Here is a 15000-nt window from a genome sequence, read left to right as displayed (position 1 = left end):
TTCCCAATGACCCATTTAATCTCAACCAGGTAGCAGTCACACCCATTGTAACGGGTTGGGATTACAGAAACCCCCTTGGTGCTGCCACCTGGTGTGCCAAGGCTACTTCTGCCCCTGCTTCCCGGCCTTTTCCAGCCTGGGACTCCCGAATCCTGTCTGCTTTGAGTCAGATCCGCTGATCGGCTGCAAACTCAGACCCTGGTCTGAGCCACGGTCACTAACAGCCGTAGGCCTCCTGGAGGCAGCTCAGGAAGTGCTCTTGCCTTTGACACCCAGGTGCCCAACTCCCAGTGGGGTTCAAACCCTGAATAAATCCATTAAACCCTGTGTAAAGCTTATACAGGGTAAACTCAGAAATAGTTCACCCTCTATAACACTGATAGAGAGAGATGCACAGCTGTTTGCCCCTCCCCCCTCCCCGCCCCAGTTACTAACACGTACTCCAGGTAACTTAATAAGTAAAAAGTGATTTTAATAATTACCGAAAGTAGGATTTAAGTGATTCTAAGTAGTTACAGACAGAACAAAGTGAATTACTAAGCAAAATAAAATAAAACACGCATGTCTATGTCTAATCAAACTCAACACAGATATAAAAACCTCAGTAGTGCCAGTCTTTCTTTTACAGGCTGTAGGACTCCTAGCCTGGGTCCAGCAATCGCTCACACCCCCTATTGTCTTTGTCCTTTGTTCAGTCTCTCTCAGGTATGTCCTTGGGGGGTGGAGAGCCTCTCTCTTTAGCCAACTGAAGACAAAACGGAGGGGTTTTCCAAGGATTTACATAGACTTTCTCCCCTGGATGGTTACTCCTTCCCATTCCCTGTGTAGCATCATGTTACCCTGGAGTTTTGGGATCACATGGGCAAGTCACATCTCCATGGACCCTAACCAGTCCAGCCATTCGCATTCCTGGCCAAGCTCCGATGTGGATTGGGCTCTGCACCTCCTATTGTCTGTTAAGTTCTTGCACTTAACTTGCACATTCTTTTCTCCAGACATGATCCCATGCTCTTACCAAGGCTATATATAAACCCAGCAAATATAAAACCAATATTCATAACTTCAACTACAACAATGATATATGCATACAAACAGGAGGAATAGATTCAGTAGATCATAACTTTTACAGAGATATGTTACATGGTACATGTAGCACAAAACATATTCCAGTTACATCATATATACATTTATAAGCATCTCCCCATAAAGTTTCATTAGGGACACCGTCACACCCATGTCTCTTAGCCTGCCCTGAGAGCAAGCAGTCCTCTGTGTCCCACTGGTATCAATGCAACATTTAGGGTCATGTAAATAATACAGAACATTCCCACTTCGTGATACACCTGTCTGGTCAGACTGAGCGCTCCGTGGGTAGGGACCGGTCTGTGCTCTTTCTCTGAAGAGATCCTAGCGCCACAGGGCCCTGATCCTGACAAAGCCTCTTGGCACTGCTGTGCTGTAAACAAATAATACCAGTAATGGACTGACAATATACAAGGACTTGCACCAAAGCTGTCCACCCTTTACCGAGACCCTTTCCACAGCATTCACCGTGGGGATACAAGGGTAGGAATATCTCACACACACACACACACCCTCCAGAGTTTGTCCAGCTGTACATGGAGATGGGTTGGAGTGGCTGCACTGGGCTGGTGCCCAGGAGAGGCTACACCAGGCCTGGGGGTAGCGGCTGCTTGTGGCCAGGTGGTATTAGCGCACATGGCCAGGGTAAAGGGGCAGACCTGGGAGGGAACCTGTCATGGATACAGGATTACCTGCACCTCTGGCCCCTCTCTGGGCTCTCTGAGTGAAACTTTCCAGTGTCAGGGCAGTGTCATGGTAAACTGTATGTTACTGTTCAGCCACTAGGTGGTGCTATGTGCAACAGACCTTATATAAGCTAACCTCCGCCTGGCCGGGCAGAGCGTTAAAGGATCTTGTGGCAGGCACATCTGGGTGTCTCTCTGAGCCGGAGGCTCTGTAGCCAGGCCAGATCTGGTACTGGAGCCTGACCTGCTGGTAGCAGCCCTGGAACCTGCCATCTCAAAGGGGTACATGACAGGCCTTGTCTCTGTGTTTCCATGTGTATATATATCTCCCCATTGAAGTTTCCACTCCATGCATCTGACGAAGTGGGTTCCAGCCCACGAAAGCTTATGCCCAAATACATTTGTTAGTCTTTAAGGTGCCACAGGACTCCTCGTTGTTTTTGCTGAAACAGACTAACACAGCTACCCCTCTCAAACTTGTTTAATAGTGAGGGTAATTAACTATTGGAACCATTTACCCAGGGTCGTGGTGGATTTTCCATCACTGACAAATTTCAAATCAAGAGTGGATGATTTTTAAAAAAAAATCTGCTCTAGTTCGAGCAGGAATTATTGTGGGGCAGGTCTCTGGCCTGTGTTACAGGAGTCCAGACAAGCTGATCACAACAGTCCCTTCTGGCCTTGGAACCTGTGAAAACAATGATCAAATCCACGTCACAACTGAGACTGACTCCATAAGTCGGAGGGTTAACAATGATGTTGGTTTGGGTCATCAACTCATTAAATCATCCAGTTAATACAGGGGATGATCAGATCCTGCGGCTAACGTAAGGAAGCACTGTTTTCCTTTCATCCTGCAGCAGGAGATGGGAGAAGTGGCTGTTGTGATTTAAGGAAATCCTGTTTAGACACCAGAGACACTGGAACCGGGGTGGGTGGGGGTGGCGGAGGCTAGCATCCCCTCAAGAGCAGTATTATGAGACTGGGGAAGTATTACGAGACTGATCTAGTTTTTGCCCCCATGCTTTGTTCCGCTCAGGCTGGGTGAGGCTCCGTGGCTGTGGCACGTGATAGTCTAGTCTCCTGTGGGCTGCAATAGTTTGGTTTAATTTTTGGTGGTGGGCTTGATGTGAGGGTGCTGGGTGTGTTGGTGGCCTGTGATATAGAGGAGGTCTGGACTGGATGATCTCATGGTCCCTTCTGGCCTAAAACTCTAAATTTAGCTGGTGTAGGACATACCTGTCATTTTGGGTTTAGGATAAGCCTTCCTGATGCTGTGAACCGCATGATCAACACTCATCCAGAGAACCGAGCTCCCGCCATTCCTCTGACTCCGTTTCTTTCACCAATAATGTCACGGAACATGGTTACTGGTTAGGAATCGGCTTTCTTGGAGCCTTTTATCCAGTTGGGACAATGTGATGTTTTGGGACTAGGGTGACCAGATGTCCCAATATTATAGGGACAGTCCCGATATTTGGGGCTTTTTCTCATTTAGGTGCCTATTACCCCCCACCCACTGTCCAGATTTTTCACCCTTGCTATCTGGTCACCCTATTTGGGACAGGGTTTGACTCATGTTCTTACCCCTTCCATTCATCAATGGTGGTCAGTTCATAAATTACAGGACTAAGAACCAGGAAACATTCATTGATTATATGCAATTACAGGTGTTAATCAGAGCTGAACAAAAGTTTTCATTCAAAAATATCTTGAGGAAATTTGGCCAATTTACAAAAAGAGATTTTGTGTGTGAAAACATTTGGATTTTCTTGAGATTTTTTTTTTTTTTTTTGCATTATTACAAAATTTTCAACTAAACCTTTTATTTGGGGGGAGGGGTCCTATGATGTATTGTGTATTGAGTTCTGTTCTAGTCTATGTAGCGTCTTACACAACACATCACTCAGGATTTCTTCTCCTTTGCCAATTTTGAGCACTCAGCTTAGTCAAATCGAAGGATTTTCAAAATTGAAAATATTCATTTTGGAAAATTCCAAGTTTTGAAAAGAATAAAAAAATGGAAAATATTTAAAAAATGAAAAATTAGTCCATTTCAGAAAAACAACAGAACAAAAAAAGTCTGACCAGTGAGAGATGCTATGCCCCGCCCCCCATGCCATATCTCAGGAACACAGTGTGATTGGGGAGTAGACCCAGAAGAAAGGGTGGAGCTGCCCAGTGAAAGAGGAGGTGAAAGTGAAGATCGGGGCCTCAGTACCAGGCTGATAAAATGACACTAGGCCCTGCTCATAGTCTAGATACACCCCGATCTTCCTGGGGCTCCAAGTCAGGGGCAGGAGGGTATCCGGGGAAGTGCAAGCCCAGTAATGGCTCCCACACTGATCCATGGCCCAGATCCTCTCCTCAGGAGCCAAGCTGATCCAGCCCTTCCTCCTGACAGACTCTCCAGCCACCCCCACAGCCCAGGCCCTCCCACCCCCGACGTCTACCTCCCAGTAGTGTCTCCCCGAGGTGAACCCTTCCAAGCCCAGCATGCAGGTTTCACTGTCAAATCTCTTGGGGTTGTCAGTCACGTCCTGCTGCAGGCCCCTCCATTTCACAGATCGCCCATTCTCAGAGACCATGAGGCTGGGATGAGCCGTGTCCGGATCCAGAATCACGTTCACTGCAGAGATGGGGCAGAGCATCAGGGGCAGAGCCCAGCCCATCGGGGCTGTTTCCCATCCTCCCCCCAGCTCTGTCTTGGCTAGGACACTCTCTGATTTCCAGCCTCTATGGCCCGGGAACCTGCTTCTCTGCCTGTCACTGCAGCTCTCCTCCCAGGCACTAGAGGCAAATAGCTCCCCTGAAAGAGCTGGAGATGCCTCTAGCTCCCATTGGGCCTGTCTGTAACCTCTACAGAGGCCCCTGTGAGGAGAGAGCTCAGGTGTTACACACACGGACGTCATTTCAAACCATTACAAGAACTCAGTGGTCACCTACCACAAAATCTGTGCTGTGGGGCCGCTACCACGTCTCCACAGCTAAGACCGCAACTGAGTCTCCAATCTACGCCTGAGCTGGGAGCCCTCTATTCTAACACCCGCAGAGTCATATCACACTCAAATTTGGTAGATTTGGTCTGGGTCTGAGGTAGAATTTTTCTACCAAATTTGAACTGAATTGGCCAAAGGGCTACTGATTGACAACTCCGTAAAAACAGAGATTTCACCAGAGTCCAAAAAGCATTAAGACAATTACCCGCAGCCAGTTAAGGTAATTTACACAGTTTCCTAGATCCCTTCTAGTTCATGAAGTCAATTAACAACAACACAACACATGAGAATTCACCACACGTGTCCAGCAAAACCCCAACTCTGACCCACAATTACAAACTCCTGTAAGCGCCTACCCCCCTGAAGTGACAGCAGGTAAGTTCCTGGCCTTAGGAGCACTCTGAGTTATCGCAGTTACACTGGAGCGCTTGTGACTCCATAGTTAAGTGTGAGCATTGTGACGAATCTGGCATTTTCATTGACCATACTGCTTTCCCTGTGACTTCTGGCATGTGAGCATCTGCTGGGCAGCAGAGTGGTGCAGGGGGTCTGACATTAAAATACCAGCTTCACTTACCTGCATTTTTTCTGACTTTACTCCAGCCTGAAATCAAACACACCAAGAGGTGAGCACTTCCCGGAGCACGGACTGCTAGCGTAGGACACAGTGTTATATGGGGTGGTGGGAAGGGGACACATGGCACTTACCAAGTTCAGCCAGGGATTTCCCTGCAAACAGAGAGACATGGGTGTGCAGTCAGTTCTACAACAGCTCCTGGGTTAGGGAATGTGCCTTTAAAGGACCACTTTGCCCCCTCCACTGTGCTCTCTGCTGGCTTCTTTCTGCCCAGGTCGCCTGGCCTGAGCTCCATCCTCATAGATCTCTCCATGGATCACACCCCCCTTCTTGACATCTGACCCTCGCTGGGTTCCCATGCCCTGCTCTAGCTGGGCTCACCTGTGGTGTAGTGTCCACACTCCCCATGTGCCTAGAAGCTTGGGGAGGGGCTAGGCCCTGATAACGTGGAAGTGAGGGTTTAATGTGCTAAACCTTGGCTCTGGATGCTGGATCTCAACTCAGGGATCAGCAACATTAGCTGGCTCCTTCTCATTGACTTTGTGCCTCAAAGAATCAGAGAGTGCTTGGAGACTTTAGGACTCTGCTGAGCCTCTTTTTCCAGGGCATCAGGATCTCCCCACCCCGCCATTCCTTCAAATTCAGTAGCAAAAAGGTACATTGGCCCAGGCAGACCCACCAGTTTTGTATATGGACACTCCCCTGTGTGTGCAGTTTAGAGGAAGGGCTAAAATCAGGCTTACGATGGAAACTGAGCAGCAACTTTATCTATGGAGCAGTTACCCCGCTCCATGATTAGTCAGAGCTCCCGTCCGTTTGGTTCCCAGAGCCTCTCCTAACAGACAGTGCAGAGACAGAGGCCAAAGTCTGTCTGACTATGTACAGTGAAAGAAAATCATTCAAGCCTCCTGAGAGCCCAGACATTTACCTCTCTCGTTCTCCAGCTCAGAGCGCAGAATCTCTGGAAGAGAAAAGGAAGAAAGAGGTGAGGTTTCATGCTGTCGCATTAACGAGGTTATTCATTTCCTACTGTTAGTTTGGTGAACTTGTCCCAGGAACTTACCTCTCTCTTTCTCCAGATTAGATTGCAGATCGTCTAAAGATAGAAGAGATTGAGAGAGGTGAGATTCCAGTGGGTGATGGTCTCTTCTAATACGAGCAAAGAGCTGCTATTTTGCAGAAAATCATAGCTTCATAGAGTTTAAGGCCGGAAGGGTCATAGTCTGACCTCCAGTACATCACAGACCTTAGACCCTCACTCAATCACCCCTGTACCATGCCCAAGGCTACGATTTAGTCATGGGTATTTTTAGAGAAAGTTGTGGACAGGTCACGGGCAATAAACAATAAAATTCACCGCTTGTGACCAGTTCAGGACTTATACGAGAAGTACCCCTAAGTAAATCTTAGGGGGGGCCCTGCTGGAGAGGGGGCAGGGCCAGTGGCACCAGCTGCCAGGGGGCCTTTGAGCAGCAGCAGCTGTGGCCGCCCGAGGGACCACTGCTCAGGCAGTCTCTGAGCCAGCCCCACCGGCTGCTGCTCAGATGGTCCCGGGGGCCAGCTGCCCTGGGCCACTCCAGCCGTGGCTGGCAGCCGGTGCAGCTGGCTGTGGGGCTGCCTGAACAACTGGCTGACCTCATTTGAAAAAAGACGTTGAAACACTGGAAAGGATGCAGAAAAGAGCCACAAAAATTATTTGAGGGCTGGAAAAAATGCCTGACAGCGAGAGTCTGACTTATAATAATGGGATTATTCACACACTTAAAGTTACACCTGTATCTAGCTGAACTGGGGCCCTGATCGCTCTGGGCCTCAGTTCCCTGAGTGTAAAATGGGATAAGAAGGGTTACTCACCTTGTGCAGTAACTGCAGTGCTTCGAGACGTGTGTTGCTCCACTCTCTGTGTATTCACACCCCTGCGCCTCTCATCAGAGATTTTAAGCAGCCGTTTCTGTTCGGCCCACACATACGCTCTCCCCCTCCCAGGCATTAGGTCACTACAGCGCTGTGCAGACAAACTGCCCCCAGTTCCTTCTCTACACAGAGCTCATAGGTAAGAGCTCCAAAACAGAGGGGAAGGAGGGCAAGTAGTGGAGCACCCACAGGGGGACACATCTCAAAGAACCACAGTTACGGCACAAGGTGAGTAACCCTTTCTTCTTCTTTCAGTGGGTCTCTATGGGTGCTCCACTCTCGGCAACGCTGCAGCAGTGCCCTGAATGGAGGGGTGGGCTTTCAGAGTCAAGTCGAGTACTGAGCATCAGACACTGGAATAAAATATAGCAGCGGATGCAGGGGTGCCGGAACAGGGGGGGATCAAGGGGTCAGGCCCTCCCCCCACTTTTTGCCAGCTGTAAGATCAAGTGACGGGAAGGGGGAGAGGCATGAGCAGCAGGTGGGATCTTGCGGGGAAGGAGGGACAATGCTGGGTTTGGGGGAAGGGTTGGTGTGAGGTCAGGGGTTTGGGGAGAAGAGGTGGCATGAGCACAGGGAGAAGGGGCAGGGGCGGGGCCTCAGGGGGCGGCATGGCACATGGGGTGCAGCCACAATGGGTCAGACCAAAAGTCCATCCAGCCCAGTAGCCTGTCCTCTGACAGTGGCCAATGGCAGGTGTCCCAAAGGGAATGAACAGACAGGTTATCATCAAGTGATCCATCCCCTGTCACCCAATCCCAGCTTCTGGCAAACAGAGGCTAGGGACACCATTCCTGCCCCTCCTGGCTAATAGTCATTGATGGACCTATCCTCCATGAATCTATCTAGCTCCCTTTTGAACCCCGTTATAATATTGGCCTTCACAACACCCTCTGGCAAGGAGTTCCACAGGTTGACAGTGTATTGCATGAAAAAATACTTTCTTGTGTTGGTTTTAAACCTGCTGCCTGTTAATTTCATTTGGTGGCCCCTTGTTCTTGTGTTATGAGAAGGAGTAAATAACACTTCCTTATTTACTTTCTCCACCCCACTCATGATTTTATAGACCTCTATCATATCCCCCCTTAGTCGTATCTTTCCCAAGCTGAAAAGTCTCAGTCTTATTAATCTCTCCTCATACGAAAGCCGTTCTATGTGGTGGTAAGTGCACCAGTTCCAGAGTTTCACTGCCTGGTACAAAGGGAAGGTGAGCTTGCTCTTCTCTAGTGATTTATGTAAAACATACATGCAATGTTGCCTATAATCTTTATATGCTTGCCCCGATCAGTGGTAAGAAATGTGAACAAGCTTTCCTGACTGCTCTGAGTTCCCGTAAGTAGATATACAATGTGGATTTGAAGGGGAACCATTTGCCTTGAATAGCGTGGGTGTCCAGTTGGGCTCCCCATCCCAATAGGTATGCGTCTGTTGTCATTATTAACACTGGGGGTGGTTGAGTGAAGGGCACTCCTGAGCAGACATTGTGAGACTCTTTCCACCAGTCAAGGGAGTTTTTGACTGTTGAGGGCATCAATAGAAGTTTGTTTCAGCTGTGTGTGCTTGGTACTTATCCTGTACTGAACCACCACTGAAGGCAGTACATGTGGAGTCTCACGTGATTTATTACAAAGGTGCCTGCCACCATGCATCCCAGTAGTTGAAGACCATTTCTGACCAAGGTCTGAGGGTTGGCCTGTCCGTTAGAGATCAAGTTATCTAAGGTGTTGAACCTGCATAACGGGAGGAAGGCTTTGGCCTCTGCTCCATCTAGGTAGGCCTCTATGAATTCCAGACGTTATACTGGAGTTAATATGGTCTTTTGGATGTCTACTTATAGAGCCAGTTGGAGGAATAGGTCCATAGTCTTTTGTGGGGGAGTCAAAGCATCATCAAAGGAGCATGCCTTGAGCAGGCAATCATCTAGATACAGGAATATTATCACTCTTTGTTTACGAAGGAGCAGCACAACCATAGAAAGGACCTTTGAGAACATTCTGGGTGCAGACAATGAAAGTGGTCTTGTCCCAGAGTGAATACTAGAAAACTTCTGTGGATCGCGATATGGAAGTAAGCATCTTGTAGGTCAAGGGTCGAGAACCAGTTTCCATGGTCCAGAGACGGGATTATTGCTGCCAAAGTAACCTTCTTGAAGTGCTGTAGCTTTACAAATCTGTCGAGTGATCTTAGATCCAGAATGTGTCTCCAATCACTATTCTTTTTCAGTATCTGGAAGTACTTGAAGTCCTTCCCTCTGTGTTGAGTAGGAACTATAGCACCTCGGTTCAGAAGATAGCTTGTTTCCTGATGTAAAAGCTACTCATGAGAAGGGTTCCTGAGGAGGGTCGGGGGGAGGGGTAGGCAGGAGTGACGGCGGTAAAATGGATCAAATATCCTGTGGAGATGATCTCCAAAACCCACTTGATCTCAGTTTTGATTAAAAAGAGTAAGGCCGTTGCCAAAGTAGTGGTGATGTTTGGGTTTTTGCAGCAAATTAAAATAGGGGTGGTAACTCGGGGCCTCAAATAACACATCAAAATTCATGCATAGATGCAGATGGCTGTGATGTTGATGATTGTGGAGCAGTTGATCTTCGCTTTTGTATTCATTGTGTTTTCTGTTGGGGTTCATAATGCTCTGCGGGGGAGAAAATTGATCAGGCCGGGATCTCTGTGTCATCTGTGATTTATTATATCGTCTTTTTTGTGCAGGTGCATAAATTCTCAGTGAATGCAAAGTGGCTCTAGAGTCTTTTAGTATGTGGAGGGATTCATCCATTTTCTCTGCAAATGATTTGGATCCTTCCAATGGAAGGTCCTCCACAGTAGACTGGACTTCCCTTGGAAAGCCAGAAAGGTGACGCCAGGAAGCCCTCTGCATGCCCACTGCTGTTGAGATGAAGCAAGCAGCTGTGTCAGCGGTGTTTAGAGAGGGGCCTGCAACAATGTCCTTGCAAGAACCTGACCCTCAGTAGTGATCACCTGAAACTGCTGGGAGATGGTCAATGAAGGCGTTTAATGTAGAATAACTGATATGGTTGTATTTTGCCATACGAGCTTGGTAATTAGTCATCTTAAATTGCAGGCTCACCTAAGAATATGATTTTCAAGTTGTTTTAAGTTCTTGTCATAGGGTGTTGATTTAGCACGGTGCTGTCTGCCACGATCATTTACAGCATCAATGACAAGGGAGTTTGGGAATGGGTGGGAAATAAAAAATCCGAGTCTTTAGAGAGAACATAATATTTTTATCCGTTCTCTTGCATGTGGGATGTACCGTGCCACATAGTCTTTGCTGGGTCCAGCAATGCCTCGTTAATAGTGAGTGCACTACAGGCTGATGATGAAGTGTGTAGGATGTCAAGCAGCTTGTGTTGCAACACCTTGACTAGAGAATCCACCTCTCTCTTGCTGAAGTCTTGAAATGGTTTGAAGTCATTTGCCAAAGTTGGTGGGGGAGGCATAACAGCTTCATCAGGAGAGGATGCAGAGATGTTAGTCACTGGAGTAATCCCTTTGTCTAATCTCACTGCCTGTTCCTGAAAGTTCTTCTCCTGTGTATCAGGAGATCCAGACAGAGAAGCAGTAAGAAATTGCCTTTTCCTAAGAGCAACAGTAGTGGGAGTCTTTTGCACTCTGATAAATGGCCAGTGGTGTTGTTCTGGTCTTCTGCAGAGCTGAAGTACTCGGTATCGAGGGTCTAGAGCACTCTATCGGAGATGACCTAGAGGAGCTGGTTCTCTCTCTACCACCCCTTTCCCCCCCATGGTACCGAACTCCCATAGCCTGTGCCCTTTGGGTTTTTTAGGCTTACTAGTGGTACCAGTACCCGAGGAGCCAGTCGTCTCGTGGGTATCCAGTTGTAGATCAGTCAGTACCAAGGTGGTTGATCTTGTTGGGGATCATGTCTTTGGGGTAGATTCTCTACCCAATGACGTGTAGCCTGCTTTTTTGTGGCTTTTTGAGAGGAATCCAAAAGTTTCCTCTTCAAAGCTGCCATAGAGTGTTGAGCCGAGGAAGTAGATGGATTCGGCCACTTTGGGGATTGTTGTATGGAGTGGTCCCAGGGCCAGAGTCAGAGGCTGATCCAAGTGAACTTTCCATCATTAGTAGTCATAGTTTTAGTTCAAGATTATTCCTAGCCCTTGATTTTAATGTCAGGCAGAAAGTACACTTTTACGGCATGTGTGACTCTCCAAGACAGCGAATGCAGTGGGAATGTACATCACTGCCTGGAATTGCTTCTCGGCAGGAGAAGCAACACTTAAATCTGGAAGAGCCAGGCGTACCTTGTCCAGGTTTCACTTCCCCAGAGGGAGGAGACAAGAAAGAACTAAGGACAGGGAGTTCGCTAGTCTTATAACAAAATAAAGAGGGGGGATTATTTTATTGGGTTTTTTTTGTTTTTTGTTTTTTTTAAGGAAACAGAAGGGGAGTATTAACACTAACTGACTGAAACGCAATGAATGAACACTAATAACTCGAAACAGAAAGTAAAATACAGATGAGGTATTCTCAAATCGGAGGCTGCTGAGGCTCCGTCTCAGGTCAAGGCGGTTGAGAAGGAGCTGAGGGCAGTTTGTCCGTGCAACGCTCTATAGCCCTACTGCAGGGCACGAGACAGGGACAGCGTCTGTGGGGGCTGAACGGACACGGCTCCTAAAATCTCTGATCTGAGGCGTAGGGGACACGAATACACCTGCAGTGGAGCATGCACAGGGACACTACTCCAAGAAGAATGATACTTCCTTCCTCCCACCCTTTGTCTTATCTATTTAGCCCTTCAGGCCTTGTGCCATGTGTCTCTGCACCGTCGAGCTCAACAGGGCCTTCAGTTCTATTGTAACATCACCCATAATAATAATAATAATAATGACATGTTTCAGAGTAGCAGCCGTGTTAGTCTGTATCCGCAAAAAGAAAAACAGAAGTACTTGTGGCACCTTAGAGACTAACAAATTTATTAGAGCATAAGCTTTTGTGGACTACAGCCCACTTCTTCGGATGCATCCGAAGAAGTGGGCTGTAGTCCACGAAAGCTTATGCTCTAATAAATTTGTTAGTCTCTAAGGTGCCAATAATAATAATGTAACTCTGCTCACCTCATGAAAGGGCAAGCCGGAGAGATTAGAAAATGAGGAGAGGTGCAGAGATCTTCCTTCCTGCTGACAGAGTCAAGGACGTGTTGAACTAGATTTGATTCTTTGCAACTAGCTGTGTAACCCACTGGCGATGTTAGTTAAAGTCCCCTGTGGGTCAATCCACAGAGAATACAAGTTGTTACAGCCCCTAGCAGTGGTGAACTGCACCTTTCAGAGGATCTGGCCTGAGCCAGTTGGAACCCGTTGTCATTACGCACAGGCTCACGTCAGGCAGTGCTGACTGTGGGGTACTGGAGACTGTGTTAAGATGACGAGCTATCGTCTTAAGTGTGAGGGGCTCCTGGTCCTGCTTGAAGGCTGGGGGGGCTCTGTAGGGAAGTGTCAGTGGGTGATCTGGGGCTTAAGAACATAGGAACAGCCAGACCAGTGGGCCAGCTAGTCCAGTGTCCTGTCTTCCAACAGGGGTCAGTGCCAGAGGCTTTAGTGGGAATGAACAGAACAGGTCAAGTATCCAGTGACCCATCCCCGTCCAGTCCCAGCTTCTGGCAGTCAGAGGTTTAGGGACTCCCAGAGCACGGGGTTGAATCCCTGACTATCTTGGCCACGGATGGACCTGTCCTCCAGGAACTTATCTAGCTCTTTTTTGACCCCAGTTATATTTTTGGCCTTCACAACATCCCATGGCAACAAGTTCCACAGGTTGACTCTGTATTGGTCGAAGAAGTACTTCCTTTTGTTTGGGTTAAACCTGCTGTCTAATCATTTACCTGGTAACCCCTGGTTCTTGTGTTTTGGGAAAGGGTAAATAACACTTCCCTAATCACTGTCTCTAAACCACTTTTATAGAATTCTATCATATGCCCCCTTACTCGTCTCTTTTCTAAACTGAACAGACCCAGTTTTTTTAATCTCTCCTCATATGAAAGCTGTTCTATACCCTTAATAATTTTTGTTGACCTTTTCTGTACTTTTTCCAATCTAATATATTTTTTTGAGATGGGATGACCAGAACTGCACGCAGTATTCAAGATGTGGGTGTACCAGTGATTTATATAGTGGCATTGTAATATTTTCTGTCTTATTACCTATCCCTTTCTTAGTTGTTCCTAACATTGTTCACTTTTTTGAGTGCATCTGCACATTAAGTGGATGTTTTCAGAGAACTATTCACAGTGACTCCAAGATCTCTTTCTTGAGTGGTAACAGCTAATACAAACTCCATCATTTTGTATGTAGTTAGGATTATACTTTCCAATGTCATTACTTTGCATTTATCAATACTGAATTTCATCTGTGAATTTCAGCCCATTTTGTGAGATCTCTTTGTAACTCTTTGCAGGGAGCTTTGGATTTAACTCTCTTGAGTAATTTTGTATAATCTGCAAAGGTTGTCACTTCACTGTTTACCACATCTCCAGCAGCCGGTGTGCAAAGAGCCAGCCTAGACAAGGAGGGGAAGAGTTGTGCTCCTCTGCCTTCAACTCACAGACTTTACGGCCAGAAGGGACCATCATGATCATCTAGTCTGACCTCCTGCACAACGCAGGCCACAGAACCTCACCCACCCACTCCTGTAATAGACCCAGAACCGCTGGCTGAGTTACTGACGTCCTCAAATCATGATTTTAAAGATTTCAGGTCACAGAGACTCCACCATTTACACTAGTTTAAACCTGCAAGGGATCCATGCCCCATGCTGCAGAGGAAAGCAAACAAAAAAGAAAAAAAACAGGGTCTCTGCCAATCTGATAGAGGAGAAAAGTCCTCCCTGACCTCAGATATGGTGTCTCTCTGTTTTTGGTGTTGTAGTAATTGGGCCTGCAAATTTACCCTAATTATGAGCTCAACTGTGAGACAGGAGTGAAAGCTCACAAAATGTCACAATAACGTATAACAGTGAATGTGGAGGGGAAAAGGGGAGTGAGACTGAATTAATCCAAACAAAAATCCCTCCTGCTATAACTCAAAGACTGTGTTAAGATCATGCCTGGTAAACAAGAGAAATATGGGATCAGAAATCAGTGAAACAAAATTTGTCAGAAATTAGGCCTAATTGGTGGACAAAATAATGAGTAGACGGACTATTCCACCCCATACTCCATTTTGGGTTCTTCAAAAAGATTTTGGCGGGAATACGTTTGAACAGACGCAGGGTACTGCTATTCCGTCTGACTGAAAGAAGGGGGAGGAGTGAGCTTCGCTGTCATGGCTGCCACTCCTCCCTCCCCTGGAACCCCAGGTCTTCTTCAGCCTAATCCTGCGAGATGCCCTGACCAGACCAGGCCAGAGAGAGAGACCCAGAAGGCAATGCCACTTCCGCCAGTTCTGGCTGACTCCTGAATACCACCGGCAATGTGATGTCTGCCCCAGCCAATGTGTCTTTTTCCTTCTCTTCCCTGTTGCTCTCCTTTTTCTTTATGTCTAAGAAGAATCTGGCTTAGCTGGCTAAAAAAAACGTATTTTGCAGCACTGCTGTGATCCTGCGACCAGAGAGGCAGATAAAAGCTATGCCCCAAACAGCCCAGCGCTGGTGTGATTTTTCCAGAGTGGCTAATCAAACTATGGGCTGGGTTGCATTTCTCCGCAGTGAGGCTGCCAGCGAGAGTCAGCACCAGAACAGAAGCTGCATTTTCTCTCTTTGCT

At 47.4% G+C, this 15000-nt stretch overlaps 1 protein-coding gene across 1 annotated transcript; it reads right to left on the bottom strand.

The window, feature by feature from the left end:
• Positions 1-396: 396 nt before the first annotated feature.
• Positions 397-7550, bottom strand: LOC135979971 (butyrophilin subfamily 2 member A1-like). The gene is made up of 7 exons (XM_065580070.1): positions 7200-7550; positions 6409-6441; positions 6274-6306; positions 5477-5497; positions 5346-5372; positions 4223-4398; positions 397-1456 (listed from the first exon to the last, which is right to left on the bottom strand). The coding sequence occupies exons 1-7, from the start codon at positions 7333-7335 to the stop codon at positions 1352-1354; spliced, it is 531 nt and encodes a 176-aa protein (XP_065436142.1). The 5' UTR covers positions 7336-7550; the 3' UTR covers positions 397-1351.
• Between the last annotated feature and the right edge of the window lie 7450 nt (positions 7551-15000).

This window comes from Chrysemys picta, unplaced genomic scaffold (assembly GCF_011386835.1).
Source record: "Chrysemys picta bellii isolate R12L10 unplaced genomic scaffold, ASM1138683v2 scaf1483, whole genome shotgun sequence".
In the NCBI taxonomy this organism is placed as follows: Eukaryota; Metazoa; Chordata; order Testudines; family Emydidae; genus Chrysemys; species Chrysemys picta.
Note: the sequence above shows the minus strand (reverse complement) of the source record. Positions and strands in the feature narration are given on the sequence as shown.